Below are 22122 nucleotides of genomic sequence, written 5' to 3'. Positions count from 1 at the left end.
GCATTTCTTGGCCCAATTATCGTTTTAATTAGAGAATGAGATACTGGAGTTGCTCTACATTCCTGAACGTTGCGGGAGGGGGGTAGTCGAATGTATGGGAGGCAATTTCAAAACTAGTTTTATTTGAATGTCTTTTTGGGCCCTGCTGTCATTTTTTTAATGAGAAATTCAACGTGACACGTATATGAAACTAAAAAGGGAAAATGTCTAGCACTCGACAATAAACGTATGTTTTATGTGAAGTTGATGTGGTCATTTGGTCCTGTCGGTTTAACAGTACCGTATTCAGTCTAAATATGATGTGGCCTAAATCTTGACTTAAAGCTTTCGTGGCTGCAGGAATTAAAGATCTAGATCTTTTAAACAGTTTGCCTTTAGAAGCTAATCTTCTTTTCCTGATGACGACCGCTTGTGTTGCGATCAAAACGTAGTTTTTTGTTATTTTCTTTGAACCTATCTACATGACTTTACCGAAAGACCCCAAGAATATGATGTAGCCTTCTGTAATTTTTCTGGTCTAATTCCCACCGTAAATCAAGTCCACGTACCAACAAGTCACTAGGGCTATGGTCCCAGCAACGAATGGGACCAAATATGAGATTGGGATCCACCACAACAACATTACCAGTTCCTGCATGAAAAACATACGATTGCCGCAAATAGACATGTCTAGTAAGACACATATCTTGAGATCGCTGGTTACATTCCACCTCCTGGCACTGCATTTTAAACGATGGGAAAGTGTACTCAATGCCCCGGCATTATCTACGCAGTTGTACAAATGGGTACACTGTCGATCGGATCGGCAGGTAGTGGGATAAAGTGTGGGTATGCCCACCTGCTCCAAGATCCGAGTATCGTGGAAGAGTATACCAGGTTAGCCCATACAGCTCCCTCTCGTGGAATCGCTTCCAGCAGTAGCGTCAGTGTAGCACCTGCGAACTGTAGGGCATTTATATGTCCAGTTCAGTGGCTGCACATTATTTTAGAATGAGTTTTTCAAGTGAACTTGGGGATTGACATGGATATAACGATGGACGTGAAGACTCCTCCAGGGTAGATTCCCTTTTTAAATCCTTTATATTAAGTGCACTTGCGTGCTTGCTTACGACCGTGCAAATCTTTCGGTCGTTTTTTTAACCCACTTCCCGTGATCCAATCGAGCTGACATTTTGCACACAGACTCGTTGTGCGTGACAATTTATTTTCGTGAAAATGTTTTTCCATAACTTTACACTTTTTAGGAAAAAAATAATAATATTTAATTACCAATTGCTTAATGGTGGCAGGCAATCATCTGACCCATAGGTGGCAGCCATCTCAAGCCAGAGGACGAAAGGACTCTAGCTGCCACGCATATAAAGGATTTATAGTGAAAAACTTTCTTTTTACGGGTGAATTTTTTTATTCTCCAACTCGAAATCTGCACAGAGAATGCCACGCTCAGCTCTGAGCCCACGTGTCACACAGCACATGTCTCGACGCCAAAGCTCCCCCCGATACCCGCTTCACCATCGCCCCTGGTGGCCAGAGTTAACACAAAGTTACATTCCACCAAAATTCGACTTGTCCATATTAGTCCCCTATTTACCTCTTATGCACTGTAAAGATAACATTTTAACAGTATTAACCAATAATAACATCCTTCACGATGTTAACTCTCATAGCAATAACTCAACATTATAACCACCTCGGTGAACTTTAAATTGTTGAGCATGAACGATCGATTGTAATCATGTACTGTTATTGACTCATGAATTATGAATATAAACACATCCAAATAAACGATTCAAAACTCGTTTATGGGTCTGGTCACAGCTACTCATAAGGTATTTAATACAGTTACTGTGTCAATGTGAAACACTATGTCTTTACTGTCAAAAATTTCAGCATCTATTATTTATTTACTAGGGGTCTAATAATAGGGGTTTTCCCCCTTTTTTCTGGCAACAAAACTGAAACCTTTTTACGAGGATTCATGTCTGCATTAACCACAATACTTGCAGTCAAAATGCAAACAAAAAACACTGATAGGTTTTTATGTTGCCAGAAAAAAAGGGAAAACCCCTATTATTATATTTTGGTACTGGCAAAGGAGGTCTAATGATGTAGTTACTCGGGGTTGTTCGGGGGTGCCTGTGGTGCCCCTCACCACCATTTACGGCCTTCGGCCAGGAAAGTCACAAACAAAATTGCACATGAATGACGCATTCACGCAAGCACCCGATGCTCCGTTTTGAAGTTTTAAAATGAAACATTTTTGAATTGTATTATGTTTTGAATTAGATAATTTTATTTCTTCATTAAAAGCTTATACCATTTTACATCTGGAAGACTTCATTGAAAAGGACGTTTCGTGTGAATTTTCTCTCGTCGTTAAGTAGATGGCCTTGCTGGGGGTTCGGTTCGATGCGGACTTTCACCTGTTTGGGATTGCGGGGTCGAGATAAGGCGACACAGAGCTGCTGGCCGTGCGAGAAGACCGCCGTCTGCAGATCGATTCCAATGTAATCGAACGTCTGTCCCTGCGCCTCCGTCGTTCATGCAGGGGGTGCGTAGGTTTGCAGCGCCCCCTGCATGAAAACAACAGAAAGTGCAGCGTTCATCACAGATAGATAAAGTTGTGCGCTTATATAAGAGTAGATCAAATACTTTAATTGGAGCATTGTACTATTGACCATACTCACAAACGAGTCTTGAGAATAATCTAAGCTCCGCAGCTATTTTACTCTGAATTCTGAAATGTACATAACACATTCCTGCGGAGGGAGCTGGTAGGAACGTTGGGTTGCTCGGTCAATGGCCAGAGTCATAAAGGGAGTTTCCACGTATTGCCAACAGAAATCTACCCATCAACCAAGACCTCAAACGTACCACACATCACCCTTCTGGCATCGTACTCTCACCATCCACGACTCTCACCCAGATCAGATGAAGTACCATCAATAAACACCTCATTCGAGACCCAAACATTACCATCGCACCTCCTGGCTTTCACATGCCACCTCGAAGACAACCGGTGTAATCCTCTACCGCATTAGAACATCAAAAGGCCGATACGCACATCTCCTAAGACACATTTTGGTGAGATTGTAGCATTACAATCCGAGGTATGGGCCATAAAGTAAACTACGGTAGTCTGTGAACCTTCTACGGAGGAAAATTAATGGTAGGAACCCACTGGTTCCACCAGCCCACAGGGGATAATTGTGTCCGTCCGTCATGCAGGGAGGAGCTGGGTGGGGAGGGGCTGGGTGGGGAGGGTGGGGAGGGGCTGAGTGGGGAGGGTGGGGCTAGGTGGGGGGTGGGAGGGGTGGGGCTGGGTGGGGAGGGGAGGGGCTGGTCAACCCCGTGGTGCCCTTATAAAACTCAACGTTTAACCTACTCACGCCGGCTTGTGCCCGCCCTCACAGTCGGGCATATGTGCGGAATACACCACGCCGCCGTTGACCCTGGCCATTGACCGAGCAACCCAACGTTCCTACCAGCTCCCTCCACAGGAATGTGTTTGTCTCTTGAACGATCCTTAAATGAAAACCACATTCGCCACTAAGTGGTGGTGACGTCACCACAGAACCTGTGCCAGGCCAGGTGCACTTTGAGGCTATCACATGAAGTGTGGAAGGCTCGCTGGCAGGGGGTCACGGGGACAAGACCCAGATAAGCATAACAGTAGGTATGGACCTGAAAACTCAATTTATCTGTACAAGAAAACGGGTAAACCGTATGCGTTGACAGGTGTAGCAGGTCCTATGGGTTGACTGACTGAGATGATTGGCAGATGCACCAGCTGCGCCCCCTACTGTGCCAACTTGCTGTAGTTTTTCCGCCCGGCGCTCTCCGCGCGTTGTTGTGAGAGTTGCTCCACTTGCCCTCCGTTGTTGAAATTGAAAAGAAACATCCCACGTGGGCCCTCTTTAACACGGAAGCGAAACAAGCCACGCGAGAGAAAGAGGCGTGGGAATATGGCGCAACGCAAGATCCGAGGTGGATCTCGTAGTTGTGGATCTCGGAGCCTGGATTCACCGTCCCTTGTACATGGTGAGTGCGGAAGCGGAAGCGTTTGGCCGGCTCCGGATTCCACTTTGAAAATCCGATCCAGGTTGCGTTGCGCGCATAGGAACACGTGTGTTGAGCAAGACGCGCTGCAACATGGCATGGAGTCCACAATTGAATTCGGAGCCGGCAAGAAGATGCCACTTGGAACGTGTAAAGTGACAATTAGTCAATTATAACAAATGTACGGGGATATATGATTAAATCAATAAAAACGCGGTATTATTATTTTTAAATCGCAACTGTTATAACAGCGGGCGATGGTAACCCGTGCGATTATTTAATTTACGCTCCGCTCCGGAGTTTGAATCCTACAACAACCGCGCTGGGCCGAGAGTGGCGCTAGCCGAGGCCCCTTTAACTTCTCGTTCACGGATCCGGTGGCTTTCGCAGATTCCCGACTGTTCGGGCAGCTGGCGAACGACCGCGGATAATCGGGAACTTCTCTTGGGGGGAGCTTCCTTCCGCTCTCGTCCACCGCTCAGGGATTTTATCCACCCACATTGACTCCACTGGAACCTGTGCTCGCCATGCTCACCCTGCCCACTTAGCGATGACAACCGACTGCATCGTCACCGCGATTGAGGACTCGTTCACTGATTGTGTGACGTCTGCGGAGCTGCTGGAGACTTACGCCCGACCGCTGCTGGTAGTCGGGGTGGTGGGGGTTGACCCCCTCTTCTCGGAGTTGACCCCCGGCCCCACACGTGGTTGACCCGACTAAGGGTTGACTGCTTCCCGGAGCTGACCCTGCTGGAGTTGACCCCCCCCCCCCTCTCGGAGTTGACTGTCTTCTTGGAGTTGACACCTGCCAAGGTTGACCTCTCTCGTTGGAGTGGACCCTCTTGTGTAGTTGACCTAGTCACGCTTGACACCTTTAGGGGTTAACACCGCTTATGGTTGACCCTTTGTTGAAGTTGACCCATCGGGGTTGACCCCTCTCAGGTTGTGACCCTGTCTTGGAGTTGACCCCCATCATCAAGTCTGACCACTCAGAGTTGACTAATCTCTTGAGTTGACCCCTTCTTGAAGTTGACCTGTATCAGGGTTCAACCCGTCTTGGAGTTGACCCCCATAATCAAGTCTGACCACTCAGGGTTGACTAATCTCTTGAGTTGATCCCTTCTTCAAGTTGACCTGTATCAGGGTTCAACCCGTCTTGGAGTTGACCCCCATCATCATCAAGTCTGACCACTCAGGATTGACTCATCGCTTGCGTGGGCCCCCTCCTTGGAGTTGACCCCCATCATCAGGATTGACCTCCTCCTGGAGCCATGCGCCACCACCTCCGTGCCGTGTGTTTGTGCGCGGTGGCCCTGGCTCTGTGTGTGGCCGTGACCCAGGCGTCGCTCGGAGACCGGCAGCCCCACTATGCGCAGTGCGTGAAGCGGTGCGCGCGGGGGAACTGCACGGGCCACGTGAGACCCTTCTACATGCCCTACACAGGTGACAGCTGCCCAGAGTAGTACCGGTAACCGAATGGAGAGAGGATAAACACGGCTATCGGTTTTGCCGCACGTATATACATATGGACAACGAGTCGTATGAACAACCACCAACACCCTCGGACATAAAAACAAAAAATTGGCGGTGGTGTACAAACATAAATACAAGGTGTCGAAAGAGTTGTTTTGGTGTTTTGAGTGGCAACGATTCTGGAAACTCACGCGTAGCAAATGCGTGGGGAAGTTGTCACTTTGGAAGTCACAAACGATGTAACAATGATCGGTGAAAAGTGTGCTTCAGATTTTACCGGCAGCAGGCCATTTAATGAGTTGTACATGTGGGTGAGTGACTCATTTTCCACTGTTGAAACTGTCGTAATATTTTACATCGTGTCACGTCGTACCCGACTTAATGTAGTACTGCACATGCATTTATGTTAAAAAAGTTAACACAGCATAGTTAATGTGTAATCTATATCATCACCAGTCTTGATCCGTCTGCTGGATGAAGGCCTCCCCAACCTGTTGCTGCCGTTCCTCGTGCTCTTGCGATCTAACAATCCATTAGTTCTGGCACGTGTGCAGATCTCATCCCTCCATTCCCTATGGGGGAATGCCCTCTTGGGCATATTTCCTCCTTTGGCTTTGATTCCAACGTAAGTCTTCATCCCATCTAGCGATGTAACATTTGCAAGCTCACTTAGTTTTTTTGTACCAGCCATTATAACAACCGATGGAAATGTATTTCTACAGGTTACTGATCGAACTTAATTAAAAAGGCTGAAAAGTTGGGCTTTGTATATTCACATCTCATCATTAGATAATTTGAATGGTGGATTATATGGCTGGTTTGTTTTGTTATTCTGTCTTTTCTGGCAGGCTGGCTGTGTGAGGATGAGTGCAGATACACGTGCATGTGGGACACTGTTGCATTATTTCTCAAAGAAGGTCGCAGTATCCCACAGTTCCACGGAAAGGCAAGTTGAACTAATATTTCCGCGAGAAGCCACTGACGTAACCCTGAATATGAGATTTGGTGGCAATTCTTGCGTTTTTATGATAAAGTAATTGCAGCATCAGTTTCATGTCATTGTCAGTTTTATCACAACCCTTATTATTTTTCACTCGGAAATGTGATTCAGAAATTCTAAACACTTGGCTAATGAGTGTATAACAAGCAGTGCCAGTAGACGAATCATTAAGGCAGTCAAGATGTGTTGTGTACGTGGCTCACAGGTCAGAGTTTCGTGACAGCTTGATTTCACATTAACGACTGTGCCTGTGTCTTTGTCTATTCCCTTAGTGGCCGTTTGTTCGGCTATTGTGTATTCAGGAGCCCCTGTCTGCATTGGCTTCACTGCTCAATGGGCTCTCGTATTACGCAGCAATGGTTATGTACCGCAAAAAAATACCGTCCACGGCACCCATCTATCAAACGGTCATCGCTTTTTCTCTGGTGAGCCCTTTTGGTCTTGAAATGTGTATGAACGTGCAGATCTTCGTGTTGGTCAAATTCGTGTTCATAATCGATTGGTGCATTTTTGTTTGTTATTTCTTTTGAAATCAATTCTTGGTTTCAAAATTCATGGAATCAATAATCGAATGCAGTAAAATGTTTAGTAACGATAGGAGCGAATATGACCTGAGAATTCTAGATTTGAAGCTTTCATGACTGCAAGGATTCATACTCTTAGGTGTAATTGATTTATTTTCATTTATTATTATTTTATTTCTATTATTATTTTAATTTTTTATTTTTTACCTACGTGACTTTACCGAAAAAACCTAAGAGTATAGGACCTGAGAATGTTCAAACTGAACGGCGAGTAATTGGTCAGTGGCAGCCTTCATTAGGCACCAGAGGCCAGGCTCATCAGTCATTGGGTGGTTCGTTTCAGCAGACGCAAATACACACACACACGGGGCTGGATTTAACCTTTTTTTGGAATACATTTTGAAATACGTGGCAAACCGTTAATTGCTTTTCATCGTTTTATAGCACATGATTATTGATAATGCAAAAAAAGTTGACGTAACAACCTGAGGTCAAATATACACATAAGACCCTGGGGTGGAAACATTTGTAGTAAATGTCTGTTTAATTTAAAACACGTTCCTTCGGAGTGGGCAGGTAGGAACTTGGTTAGACAGCGCATTCGTGCGATCTGTGTCACGCGGCGCAAGCTGCGTGACACAAATCGAGGGCGTGGCTATGCACGACAGACAGACAGACAAGCTGCGTGACACAAATCGAGGGCGTGGCTATGCACGACAGACAGACAGACAAATAATCCCTGGTGGGCAGTGTGGAACTGTTGTTCCTACCTGTATTACATTTTCAGTAGCATAGTAAGTACCAGGTAATTATTTTTGCATTCTACCTGGGGTTGGTTAAACCTGAAAGGTCCTATAAGTGAATTGTGGCAGTCACTTTACTTGACTAGTTGTGCATAAAAACGTGATGAATAGAGTCACTTATTTCTGCGCATTGCATCTCGTAGGCTATACATCATTTGCAAATGCTCGGTGACCCATGGAATAAATGTCATTGAATTTTGTTAAATTAATGTGATTTCAAAAATTACAACTACGATGTGTCTTGTCTCAGATTGGAATGAACACTTGGCTTTGGTCAACAGTGTTTCACTGCAAAGATACACCTTGGACCGAGGTCAGTCTCTCTCTTCCTTAGCAAGGAACTTGTGTTTTACACTTTTATATGGTGAGCAGTGGAACATACAGCTAAATAATTTGGAATGGACAAATAGTTTTCAAACCAAGGGTACTATGTCAGAACTAAGTTCCCTACAGGATTTTTTTCATTTATAATTAACCACCTGTGACAGAGTTTGTATCCATTGCATTTGATAGCGTGTTCAAGTCATTCATTCTTACATTTGTGAAAATTAAGAGTACCTTTGACGTACAACAGCCGTCTAAACAGCGGGGGGAGAAGGAAACTGTCCCTTTGGCTCCTGCTTGGGTGCACCTTTGGAATTTGAGTGACCACATTGTGGAAATATCTACAATTTACCCAAAAAATTGCATTAACCTGAATGTGTAAACTTCATTTCTAGAAAATGGATTACTTCTCTGCAACTTCACTCATCCTTTATTCCATCTACTTCTGCTGTATAAGGTCAGCTTGTCTTTTGCTCACTGAAATATGAATTATTAATCGGATCTCACCTTCCTGTATGGATTGCATTATTTTAAATGAATGCCTTGACATTCCAATTTATTTGCATTAAACCTCTAGCAATAAGACGTCCATGCTAAGTAGCTTGGTTGGCTTGGGCTTTTGCAACAGCAATGAAATGAGGTCCCCTATGATCCGTTGCTATCTTCTCTCACCTCGCGTCTCTGCATGCCGATGGCATGCATCGCACACCCGCGCATCTCCAACGATATAGGCCATGGCGTCTTGGTGTCATGTGAATGCACCCACCAATTACAGCTCACCCAACTGCACAACTTGACATTGCCACTCCTCCCGAGTTCCAATAATCATCCGCCCTGGGCAGAGGTTTACAATGCCTACGCCTAAAGCTGGCATTGCCAGAGTTCCCGACCAGCGCTCATCCCTTGCGTTCCCTCCTCCTTGTGGCGAGGAAAGCACGGGCCTCTCCAGCCCCTGGGCCCCCGAGCAATTGCGCCACCCTGCACGCTTGATGGCTCTGCCAGTGGGCTGCCGCCGACACTGTAGTCTGCTTTGCAGGACGGTGGGACAGCGGCATCCGGGTGCGGCGTCTGTCTTCGGAGCAGTCCTCGTGTCGTTCTTCGCCTACCACGTCTGGTACATGGGCTTCGTCCGCTTCGACTACGGCTACAACATCATCGCCAATGCTACCATAGGTGCCCCGTCGGTTTCTACACTGCCGCTAGCCAACGCCACTTGTGTTTCTGTAGTAGGAATAGACATGCGTTTGATTTATTTATTCATAAACATGTACCACCCTTTCGTCGTTCTCCTGCTGGAGGAGAACCTCTACGTGCCTGTCTGGCTCATATTTGACCATACTTAACCACGCATGTCAGTATTGGTTAGTGAAGGCGAGGATATTGGAACAGAGTACAACAATGGATTTTGTCGCACTGGCCTCTGCTGACAGTTTTGCATCACAGCAGCCTCCAACACCTGTAGAATATGCATGGTGATGGTTGCCCATTCAACCGCTATCCAGGACCAAACGCTGCTTAGCTTCCGCGATGTGATGAGATCCGGCACATTGCGGAGGATTTGGTCATAGGCAATTCAATATTGATATTCAATATCAATTATTGATGCTTTTCTAAACTTTGAGATGTGCAGGAAGACAGGCAAGCGCTCGGGATCAATGACAACTTCATGGTTCCGAACACTCTTTGCCAGTATGCTGTTAGAGTTTAGGGAGGGTACACTCAATCTGCTGTCTTGATTGAGGGCTGGACTTTTGTGCTCAATCTGAGTGCTTTAGTTTCGGCAACAGTTGGTGGAAGTTATAACAAATCCTACCAGCAAAACAAAACCAAACGAAAGCAGTTAACTGCTGCATGTATGCTTTGTTTACTGCGAGCGCAGGTCTGGTGACCCCGCTGTGGTAACGGTGCGTGTGCGCCATGGTCTGGTGAACCTGCTGTGGTGGTTTGGTCTGCGTGCGCGTTCATTGTGCGGTCACATACATACAGGTCTCGTGAAAATAAAATAATAATAAAAATAAAACATAATAAAATAATTCTCACGACGTTTCGGCCACAACGCAAGCAGCCGTCCTCAGGTGAAGACCAGGTCTGTCGCTGTCTCCCCGACAGACCTGGTTTTCACCTGAGGACGGCTGCTTGCGTTGTGGCCGAAACGTCGTGAGAATTATTTAATTATGTTTTATTTTTTATTATTACATTTTTTCCCTTCTACGTGACTTTACCGAAAGAACTAAGAAGATGAATCCCTGCAGTCACGAAAGCTTTAAATCGAAATTTAGGTCTCGTGAACCTTCTGTGGTGTTTGGGTTGATGCGTGTACACGAAGGTTTTAGTGACCTTGCTGTGGCGGTTTGGTGTGCGTGCGTCTCCATTGTGCGGTCACGTACACGCAGGTCTCGTGAACCTACTCGGTTGGTTTGGTGTGCATGCGTTGTGCGGTCAAATAACACACAGGTCTGGTGAACCTGCTCTGTTGGTTTGGTGTGCATGCGTTGTGCGGTCAAATAACACACAGGTCTGGTGAACCTGCTCTGTTGGTTTGGTGTGCATGCGTTGTGCGGTCAAATAACACACAGGTCTGGTGAACCTGCTGTGGTGGTTTGGTGTGCATGCGTTGTGCGGTCAAATAACACACAGGTCTGGTGAACCTGCTGTGGTGGTTGGGCTGGTGCTTGCGAGGCCACCGTGAGCGGCCATACGTGTGGCGCTGCGCCGCCGTCGTGCTCTGCCTGCACGGCCTGGCGCTGCTTGAGCTGCTCGACTTCCCACCGCTGCTCTGGACCTTGGACGCGCACGCGCTGTGGCACATCGGCACCATCCCCCTGCCCTTGGTCTTCTACAGGTCAGCTGGGCTTGTCACCCCAACACTTAAGAGTCCCTCTTCACCTTGGAGCATTGCAGTGCGTGTCCTCAAAATAACGTGGAAGCATATCCCACGTCCCGCATACAAACAGGGACTTTTGAGGGACCCCTGAAGATAAAATTACAAGCTGTAAATATAGTCAATCAGACTTTCATGAAAATAATGGGGTTTTGTTAAGAACGTGGATATACTGGACACCCCTTGTCTGAAATGGTCTGATCTTTTGAATATACTGTATTCGCGTTGTGCAAGCTGAGAGCCCCAAGGTGTAAACAAATATCCCTAATATTTGGTCCTCTGGAGCAAATGTTTGTAACCCCAGAGGAAAAAAATATTTGTTCCTATCAGTGACCATTGGTTGAGATTAGGGTTTGAGTGTGCACAGTTCCACTGCGCTTGGCCCCACCATAAAGTTACAGTCAACCGCACCATTGCAGCACCCTTAGTCACAACTATTTATTCAGACCTTCATCCACTGCTGGATGATGGTCTCCCCATGCCAAATCGATCTTGGGGGTTGTTTGACCAATACTTGACCACAATGGTCAATGTGGGTTGGTGAACAGGGCGGCAGTGCAGGATTGCTTCAGATATCACTCGTCATTGACATTAGCCAATGTCGGGGCTCTAACCAAGAGTTGTGAGGCAGCCCAGCCTGGATACAGCTGCAAGTCACCCCAGCTCTGACCCTTTTAAGCTATTTTGAAGATTAAGCCATACCTCCGATTAGCATGGTTGGCTACGTACGGTTCGAAAGAAGTTCAACATACATACAGAGCCAACCACTGTTCCATTTAATAGTGTCTTCGCACACTGTATCGGGCTTTTGCATTTATTTCTCAAGGGCTTTGCAACTGGATCTTGTGACAACATTTAACAGTTGTTATTTTAAGTTACATTGTCTGGAAAATAATTTGTCTTGTGTCTTTGAAGTGTGTTTGCGCTGCCCTTGTCTGCAATGCCTTGTCATGCCAAGCTATTCACATGACTTTTTCATTTTTCAGGTTTCTTATCGAGGACAGTTTGTATCTTCTGAAGGAACAAGAGCTCAAGAAGATCTATTGATGGGTGGAGAAAAGAGAATAGGCTGCTTTATCTACTCTTAGCCGTGCCAAATAGCACACACTAAGATATCTTTGTGTGTTTTTTTTCCTTCTGAAATTGCCACGTTATTGGGTAAGGAACTGACGAGTGTCATGCTGGTGTTTACGATCAAACTATCCGGGGTGAATCACAGAATTTTGTCTTAAACACTGTAGCCTTTAAGCCACTGTTTTCAAAGGCAGTTGTTGTGCTCTTATGGAGAGTTTCTCTAGCTTTGTGTTAAGGACAACACTTGTACTTTTATATATGCCCATGCAGCACTGATTACGTCGGCTCTGTAAGTTTTGATAAATTCTTCATTCATGGGACATGTTAAGGAATCTCACAAAAATACAGATTCCTATTGATGTGGTGTATTTTGTAAGCTGTTTCAATGTGCCTCTATGATTCGGGGTGTCTTATGAGCAGTGTGATGTGTTTATAACTTTTATATTGACTTGTATTTTTTGAGGCCTTTACTGCTTTGAATTATAAGGTGACTGAGGTGTACACATTTGTGGAGTTGTAGTAAAAAATGAGGAGCTATTAAGGCACATACACACTCTCGTCTGTCTAATTTGTTCCTTTAGTATGCATCAGCTATTATTTATCCACTGCTGGATGAAGCCCCCCCCCCCCCATGTAACCATCAAGTTCCTTTCATTCCACAAGCCATCTCCTGCACTTGAACCGATTTAAGTCACTGCTCCAAGGTGGTCATCATCTCGGGTGTTTGCCGTCACCATTCTTGTCCATCGGTCATCATCCCTTCAAGCAACATATCTAGCCTAAGCCCACAATGGTCGACAAAATAATTAGTTTTTTTATCCATGTGTTCCACTTTCAATATAATTCACTACATGCATCGCTTCATACTTCTTTGCTTATTTTCAGCTTTTCAATTTTTTTGTCAGAGTCCATGTTTTCGATCCATATATCAATTATTTCCCTAGAGAGACATTTCTTTGCTGTGCCTTTCAGTTGTGCCCCTGTAACAATTATTTCCTTGGTTCACCAAGGGGCTTCCTCATGCCATGGCATCAAACAGATTATTTTACCATACTTCACGCTGACCGGTGCAGATTGGTTAATGGTGGGAAGCATCGGGCAAAGAAGCACAAGACAAGGTTCTGACCTGCCTCTACTGGACATCTGTTTAAAAGATATTCATAGCTCATCGGATTCCTGCAGGATAAATACAGATTCTGATTCTGAACATGGGATTTTTCTGCGATGTTCTCTGCTGCCCACAAAGTAACCCGGTGGCCGCCTATAACAAGCTGGCGTGCATGGAAGTAAACCCATTCAAGCACTATCCAGGCTCAACTTTGCTTAGCTTCCGAGATCTAGTGAGGTTGGGTACATTCCAGTTGATTTTGATCACCAGTGAAAGAATGTGTCTAAATCACTACTGGACTTTCTCTAGGTGGCATCGGTGGAATACAGTAAACAATATATAGCGAAAAAGGCGCATACTCTCGTCTGTGTAATTTGTCATAGAGGCTATTATTATTTATCCGCTGCTGGATGAAGGCCTGCCCATGTCACCATCAAGTTCATTTCTCATCATAACGTTCCTCGATGGTGCAATCCAAATAACGAGAGTGGCAGCACGTATTTATGTATGGCACTGTATACATACCTGCATATATTGGCAAAAGTAACATGTAGCTTTAGCCCAATTCCATGGGAGGATGATCGCTTAGTTAACTGATGGTAAAATACTAAACGCTTTATTTCTAAAAGAGTTCAGTAGGAATATGCAAATCAAGCTGTGGGTGTAATTTGTTTGGGAGGGTGGTGGGCGCATACGTTGTCGGGTCCTAATTAAAACAATTTATTATTTATGTTTGGTGTAAGGGCCTGACTCATCTAAATTAGCGGCAACGTATAGCTTTGTATTATTTTGCCAGTATTTAGATGTCAAATTACATCAAATATATGCAGATTTTAGAATATCAAGTCATCTTTAATTCAACACCCATGAAGCCCTACAGATACAAACTATCGTAGGCCGGAGTTCAAAGGGTGAACAAAACAATCTTTGCACACCTCATGTTGGGGGCGGGGGGGGTCCAATTAAAAACATTTTTTTCCCTCCATCATAAACAAGGGCTCACTTATATTTGAGCCGAATTTCAGATGGTTAGCCCTTCTAGATTATCGTGAGAATTGTAGACGTCATCCAAAATGTGCATGTATGATGTGTGCTCTAAAGGCACTAAAGGTGATATGATGTGTTTTGTTGTTATTGTATAACACGGGACGCAGGCGTGCGAGAGCACGGCCACTACTGAATGTTGGATCAAATCTTGGGGTCACGCAAGGGACAAGGGACCACGCCGAGACAAAGGAACGAAAAGGGGGGGGGGGGGTACGATGGAGATGGGGGGGGACCTCCAAAGATAGAGATTGGAAATAACGAGGAGAGAGGTTATATCAAGAGGTGTGGGACGAAGGCCAGGAGCTCTCCAGGGAAGAAAAGGCTGACGTCAACAACAAGTGTTCGTGTTGGCGTTAAACGGAATAATGATGAGAGTTCCGTTGCCAGGACGGCTCGTGTGGACAAGGCCGTTTTCTCAGCTTCATTCAGATTGGGTTAATTTTGAATATCGTGCAATCGGGTACGTGAGCCCAATTGGCACGGGATCAGGGGAAGATTGCACGAACATATTTATAAGTTGAGAAATTTGCTGTTTATGTTAAGCGAGGCGAGGGGTGGGGGTGCTGAACGGTACTTTATCATTGGGTGCTAAACCCCTTTTTCTGAGTTTCATTTGATTTGTGTTAGTTTCATATTTGTACCTCACATTGCATTTCTCAGACTTCTCTGTCTCAGGAATGTAGGGCAATAAATTAATGTTATATAAATGGTAATTAGACCCAGGAACAAGCATCCTCACAATTCAACAGCGTTTCCCGGCAATTATCAGTTTAGGGGGCATCCATTTAGTGAGTACGCATGGAGGGGGGGTTAACCCAAATGCGTACGCTTGCGTATGGGGGGCTCTACTTACAATGTACGTACGCATAGGGAACGGGGGGGGGGGGGTGAAGCCTAGATAATTGTCTAAATTGGCCTTCAAATGAGCCACAGTTCAGTTTCTTCAGCTGTCAGACAAGTACTACCGGGAGAAGTGGGACTGTGGGAGAGGTGTCACTTGTATGCCACCGTACCCCTGACTGCAGCTATCACGCAGCTCAGCAGTGAGTTTGACAGAGTGTGGCGGCCTGCCCCATGGATCACACATCCTGCAATCTGGCCTCAAAGCAGACTGCCGCTGGCTCAAGGTTTTAGCTGTCAAACGACACCAGCGCGCATTCACACGACTGAGTCTTCTGACAGTGAGCACAATCAAAAGCTGGATGATGATGATGATCACGACAGCGACGCTGTGGATCTTGAGACGGCGGCCCAGCAGACTGCAGCTAACGCTGTTGTGCTTCAGCCTGACATTGCGTGTGTTGGCGAAACCCCTATAATGCGTCACCTGTTCGACTGGGTTCAGCCGGCGTTTGAACCTAGCTGACACCAGACAAACCTTTTAAAGGTGTAGTGACGACAGGGACGGTCGAGCTTGAGGCAACACCCGTTTATTAACAGTAAGCACTCCCAGGCTAGCTGCCACCCGTCCTCTCAAGGAGACTTGTGGGGGTCGCTAGCCCCCGAGATCCCTCTCTCGATAATGCCAACGGCCGGGCTAACATCATCAATCGCCCCCCCGCTGCTAAGCGAACCGCTGCTAGGTTCCTCCCCCATGGTGTGGGAGCCGTCGCCCGAGGATTCCCCTCCACCGCGGGTCCGCGTAGCAGGCATGGTTAATTACGTACGCGCACACCCACACACAGCTCCACACGCGATACCCACTCTTGCGCCGCTCTGCGCCGCGCTGGCCGCGCACGTTACGATCGCGCACCTGGGGGACGCCGATTACGCACGCCGAGAGCTTACGCAAGTAACGAGCACACGTAAGCGGGGCACACGCCGACACAACGACTCAAGTTGCCGCCGCCGTGCGCGCGAGACAAACCGTACAACAATGCGCAGCCGATTACGCGCTCGAGCCGCGGGGTTGGGGGTCAGGGGCCCACCACCGCGCCGCACTTTACGCAAGTAACGAGCACACGCAAGCTCGCACAAAGCTAACAGCTTCACTGCGCACCGCGGTTTCGCACACGCGAGCGGGGCGCACGCCGACACGACGACTCGTCCCCTCCCGCACTCGCGCGTGCACGTCAACACAAGTATCGTACAAGGACGATTCTCCTCTCACACGGCTGCGTAGGCACGCCAACACACAAAAGTGCTCTCCCCGGGCGTTAACACACGCACCTCCGTACCCGCACAATCGTACAGAGACCACGGCCTTTACGCATACAACGACCACACACCCGCGAATGCAGTGCACGCTAATACCACGTTCAAAAACACCCAACAACACGGTTTTGTTACTACGCTCGAGATTTTATTAGCCCTTGTTAACCCACCGAGCCACCCGTGTGTGTGTGCGGGCCAGCAAGGCGCTTTTAACCCACTCTCTGGTGGCGTGCAGCCCTATTCTATGCTGCGCTCTCTGTTAAACCACTTTCCTACTCGTCCTTACCCCGAACTAACCCTCTCCTACGGATCCTACTCTCCGCTCTGAGGTGTTGTAAGGCGCGTAATACGATACCGTCTGTAGTTCTTGGTGACCTTGCGGCGCTCAGATCGTCCTGCAGACAATCTAGCGGCTCGCCCGATGACTCCCTCGTCGCTGACTCCGTGTCAAAACTTCAGAAGAAGAGAGTTCCCTACTGCCCCTGCGTTTTCTTTTAAACTATTCACATCAAAGGCTAGGCGCCCCCGTCCCGACCGCCTTGGTCTCTCGACCAATCCTGAGCCTAGGATTTCCCGCTCTTTTGCGATCCCGCCGGCCTTTCACCTTTCGACCAATCAGTCGCCCCGGGTCCTGATCCCAGCTATCTGCCCTGCTGACCCGTGTTTGTGTTTGTATGCGTTTCTAACTGCGGGGCTCTCTGAGCTCGCCGTGGTCGTGCGATCTCAAATCCGCCCACGGCGCCGCAGTGTTACTTGGCCTGGGAAGGGTCCTGTCCAATTCCCTGGCCCTGAGAAACCGTGGGGTAACCCCCCGAGGGGGCCCTCGGGTGAAAACTCAGGGTAGGTGACCCGACCACGAGGCCCTACGTGGGTGCGGGTGCGTGCTTATGTGGGGGGGGTGATGGGGGGCAGTGCGGTGGTGGAAGCCGGGCGGCTCCCTGGCTCGGCAGAGCGGCCCCGTCGCTGTGGCACCACAGACTACCTGATCTGGCCCTGGCTAGGCACAGATCCCGACTACCAGCCACGCGAAGTCGGCCCTCAGAAGGACATCGACCTTCGCTGCTCTGGCCGGCCCTTAGAAGGACAGCGACCAGAGGAGTTCCAGGGACGAGCTTGCTGGCCTTCGATCTTCACTGGCTCTTCATCTTGACCCGTTCCAAACGTATGCCCCGAGCTCTCTGGCTCTCCGCCTTTTATACCCACTTGCCACCGAGGGGCGGGGCTGTGTGGGATCACAGCATCCTCCCACAGCCCCCCAGGGTGGTTTGCGGACCGTCCGTTTCCCTCCCGTGACACCCCTACACAGGTACGCAACTTAATTATTTAATGCAGCCGGCGGTGGACTATCTGTTTACTTAAACACGTTAATATTATGAATCCTTGATCGTTTCTGCGTGGATTAAATATCGGCCGTTCTGTAGGATTCTGGGAGGGGGGGGGGGGTGCGTCAAGCGTACGTACGCAGGTGGGGGGGGGGGGGGTTAAAAGTCCGCGTGCGTACAGGGAGGGGGAGAGGGGTCAAGTTTTGACAGATTTTTGCGTACCTATTAAATGGATGGCCCCTTAAGTCGTATCAGTTAACGTCGTATCGTTTTAACGTCGTTCGCAAATAGGGGGCATTGTCACTCACTATTAAGTTGTGCTTTTGTGTTGCGCTATTGCGTTAGCAAAGCGACTACAATATTAACATATGGAAAAAAAACTGAAGTAACATTTTAAATAAATAGTGCATAAAGCCTGTCTTCGCCAGGCAAACATTTTCAATACATATAATAAGTAACTTGATATGGTTGAATTTTTTTTTATTTACGATCAGACATTGTTGCGGGCATTGCTTAGTGGGGTCTGCCAAGGCACGAGACGCTCGAGACACGAGACGACACAGATAATCCTTATTTAAGTTACAATAAATTTAACACATTCATCAGTAGCACGTGGCCTTCAAATAAAAATATATATGAGAGGTGACGTTTCTAACAATGGCCCTTCTTCAGAGCACATTGAGGCCAGAGATAGAGTAACGGGTGACTGCACTTTATACCATTCGGTCTGATGAGGATTTAAAATGTTTAATGTATTACGATGACGTTTTTAATAGGCACGTGCAAGCCATATAACCATAATAGCTTTTGAATATACGAGACAATATCATGAAAAAAACTATAAATAGTATTACTCAGCACCGGGAATTATCAGTTTAATTCGGGGTTACAATTCTTGGAAAACACTACTTAAACTGATACGACGTTAACTGATTCCCTATTTCCCGTTAAAACGAACTAAAATACAGGAGGTACGTCCCACAGGACTCCAATACTCCACATGTAAAGTCTTAATAAATCACAATTGATATTGAAAATATTGTATTTTTACTGTACAGCATTAAAATAAGAAAAAATTACACAAATAAAAGAAAGCGTATTGTCAAATATATTCACGCTTAACAATGTAGTCTTCGGTGCAGTCATAAGGTTGCAATTGCCCACCAAACACCGCGCGCTGATTGGTCGAAACGACTATAAACATTTTCACCATCGCGATGCACAACACTCGACATAATTGTTTTTCTTTATGTAGCACTGTAGATGGACAATGTTATTATGTATTGATTTTAGTGTATCCATATAAAGAACTTAATCTGTATGTCTCAAAAACACCTCGAGGGTACTCTCCGACAAGGTAGAAAGCTGAAATTTGGTGCAGAGGTAGCTTTTAGGACACGAACAACAGGAACGAAAATTCGATTTTTATTTTTATTTTAAAGCGCCCAAATCTAGATTGTAAGTGCCCCATAAACATGTTTGTGCGTGTCATTCAGAAACCGTTCAAAATATAAGATTGCGATCTTAATTTTAGAACTTTCGTGACTGCAGGAATTATTATTTGGTTCTTTCGGTTAAGTCACGTCTAAAGATAAAATAATAAATTAAATTAAATAATAGAATACGACGTTTCGATTGCAACACAAGCAATCATCATCAGGTATAATGAAATAGCGACATAATATCTAACCAGAAAACTATAGACAGACATATTAGCAGACAGATATCACAAGATACATACATAGCGAGAGCAACACAGGTGACAGAGAGGGGTGATCGTCTCTGTGGGGTGGCCTTAAATAGACAGAGGGGGGGCGGAGGCAGAGAGAGGGAGGGGGGTTAGAAAAAATTAGCATATCAATGAGTGGTCCAAAAGAAAACGTGGTGCTGCGAGTACGATGGCACAGCAAGCAAGCCTGAAAATCAGGAGAAAGACACACTAAAATTAAATAACCTAGTAAAATATCGAAATGTAATGTAATACAACACAGAGGGTCGGTCAACACACAATTAACGCATAGCCTGGTTGATTACGTATTTCAAAGATTGCTAAGTTAGAATTTAAGTGTGAACATTCTAAAGAGGACACAGGCAGAGAAAACAAGTCGCCAGAGAGAGAGAAAAAAGATAAGCTTAAAACTTCCCCGTAGAAGTGGTTCAATCTTAATTTTAGAACTTTCGTGACTGCAGGAATTATTATTTGGTTCTTTCGGTTAAGTCACGTCTAAAGATAAAATAATAAATTAAATTAAATAATAGAATACGACGTTTCGATTGCAACACAAACATAATATCTAACCAGAAAACTGGTTAGATATTATGTCGCTATTTCATTATACCTGATGATGATTGCTTGTGTTGCAATCGAAACGTCGTATTCTATTATTTAATTTAATTTATTATTTTATCTTTAGACGTGACTTAACCGAAAGAACCAAATAATAATTCCTGCAGTCACGAAAGTTCTAAAATTAAGATTGAACCACTTCTACGGGGAAGTTTTAAGCTTATCTTTTTTCTCTCTCTCTGGCGACTTGTTTTCTCTGCCTGTGTCCTCTTTAGAATGTTCACACTTAAATTCTAACTTAGCAATCTTTGAAATACGTAATCAACCAGGCTATGCGTTAATTGTGTGTTGACCGACCCTCTGTGTTGTATTACATTACATTTCGATATTTTACTAGGTTATTTAATTTTAGTGTGTCTTTCTCCTGATTTTCAGGCTTGCTTGCTGTGCCATCGTACTCGCAGCACCACGTTTTCTTTTGGACCACTCATTGATATGCTAATTTTTTCTAACCCCCCTCCCTCTCTCTGCCTCCGCCCCCCCTCTGTCTATTTAAGGCCACCCCACAGAGACGATCACCCCTCTCTGTCACCTGTGTTGCTCTCGCTATGTATGTATCTTGTGATATCTGTCTGCTAATATGTCTGTCTATAGTTTTCTGGTTAGATATTATGTCGCTATTTCATTATACCTGATGATGATTGCTTGTGTTGCAATCGAAACGTCGTATTCTATTATTTAATTTAATTTATTATTTTATCTTTAGACGTGACTTAACCGAAAGAACCAAATAATAATTCCTGCAGTCACGAAAGTTCTAAAATTAAGATCGCAATCTTATATTTTGAACGGTTTCTGAATGACACGCACAAACATGTTTATGGGGCACTTACAATCTAGATTTGGGCGCTTTAAAATAAAAATAAAAATCGAATTTTCGTTCCTGTTGTTCGTGTCCTAAAAGCTACCTCTGCACCAAATTTCAGCTTTCTACCTTGTCGGAGAGTACCCTCGAGGTGTTTTTGAGACATACAGATTAAGTTCTTTATATGGATACACTAAAATCAATACATAATAACATTGTCCATCTACAGTGCTACATAAAGAAAAACAATTATGTCGAGTGTTGTGCATCGCGATGGTGAAAATGTTTATAGTCGTTTCGACCAATCAGCGCGCGGTGTTTGGTGGGCAATTGCAACCTTATGACTGCACCGAAGACTACATTGTTAAGCGTGAATATATTTGACAATACGCTTTCTTTTATTTGTATAATTTTTTCTTATTTTAATGCTGTACAGTAAAAATACAATATTTTCAATATCAATTGTGATTTATTAAGACTTTACATGTGGAGTATTGGAGTCCTGTGGGACGTACCTCCTGTATTTTAGTTCGTTTTAACGGGAAATAGGGAATCAGTTAACGTCGTATCAGTTTAAGTAGTGTTTTCCAAGAATTGTAACCCCGAATTAAACTGATAATTCCCGGTGCTGAGTAATACTATTTATAGTTTTTTTCATGATATTGTCTCGTATATTCAAAAGCTATTATGGTTATATGGCTTGCACGTGCCTATTAAAAACGTCATCGTAATACATTAAACATTTTAAATCCTCATCAGACCGAATGGTATAAAGTGCAGTCACCCGTTACTCTATCTCTGGCCTCAATGTGCTCTGAAGAAGGGCCATTGTTAGAAACGTCACCTCTCATATATATTTTTATTTGAAGGCCACGTGCTACTGATGAATGTGTTAAATTTATTGTAACTTAAATAAGGATTATCTGTGTCGTCTCGTGTCTCGAGCGTCTCGTGCCTTGGCAGACCCCACTAAGCAATGCCCGCAACAATGGGAGATACTTTCATACATTTTATTGCAAATGACAACGTTGTACAGCTTCTGGGATGTCAGAAAATTATTGCCATGATTCCCATATTCTTAGGTTTTTTCGGTAAAGTCACGTAGGTAAAACATCAAAATTAATGAAAATAAAATAAAATAAAAACAAAAATCACGACGTTTCGGAGGCAACACAAGTCTCCGTCATCAGGTGGGACCGTC

At 45.4% G+C, this 22122-nt stretch overlaps 1 protein-coding gene and 1 long non-coding RNA gene across 3 annotated transcripts; one reads left to right on the top strand and one right to left on the bottom strand.

Moving 5' to 3' along the window:
- Positions 1 to 2270: 2270 nt before the first annotated feature.
- Positions 2271 to 3930, bottom strand: LOC144720936 (uncharacterized). The gene is made up of 2 exons (XR_013585825.1): positions 3804 to 3930; positions 2271 to 2573 (listed from the first exon to the last, which is right to left on the bottom strand). It is a non-coding gene; the product is annotated as an uncharacterized LOC144720936 (long non-coding RNA).
- A 444-nt stretch (positions 3931 to 4374) lies between these two features.
- Positions 4375 to 12687, top strand: PGAP3 (post-GPI attachment to proteins phospholipase 3). 2 transcript variants are annotated; one of them, XM_078598116.1, is made up of 8 exons: positions 4375 to 5502; positions 6381 to 6478; positions 6805 to 6957; positions 8110 to 8172; positions 8579 to 8640; positions 9220 to 9356; positions 10821 to 11025; positions 12051 to 12687. In XM_078598116.1, exons 1-8 carry the CDS (start codon positions 5331 to 5333, stop codon positions 12109 to 12111), a joined length of 951 nt encoding a protein of 316 aa, XP_078454242.1. In that variant the 5' UTR covers positions 4375 to 5330; the 3' UTR covers positions 12112 to 12687. The 2 variants fall into 2 exon arrangements, 1 of the variants encoding a protein (XP_078454242.1); XR_013585824.1 differs by having other exon boundaries at positions 5037 to 5502; positions 10760 to 11025.
- The last annotated feature ends 9435 nt before the right edge of the window (positions 12688 to 22122 follow it).

The sequence above is a fragment of the Lampetra planeri genome, chromosome 10 (genome assembly GCF_965212315.1).
Source record: "Lampetra planeri chromosome 10, kcLamPlan1.2.h2, whole genome shotgun sequence".
Classification (NCBI taxonomy): domain Eukaryota; kingdom Metazoa; phylum Chordata; class Hyperoartia; order Petromyzontiformes; family Petromyzontidae; genus Lampetra; species Lampetra planeri.
Note: the sequence above shows the minus strand (reverse complement) of the source record. Positions and strands in the feature narration are given on the sequence as shown.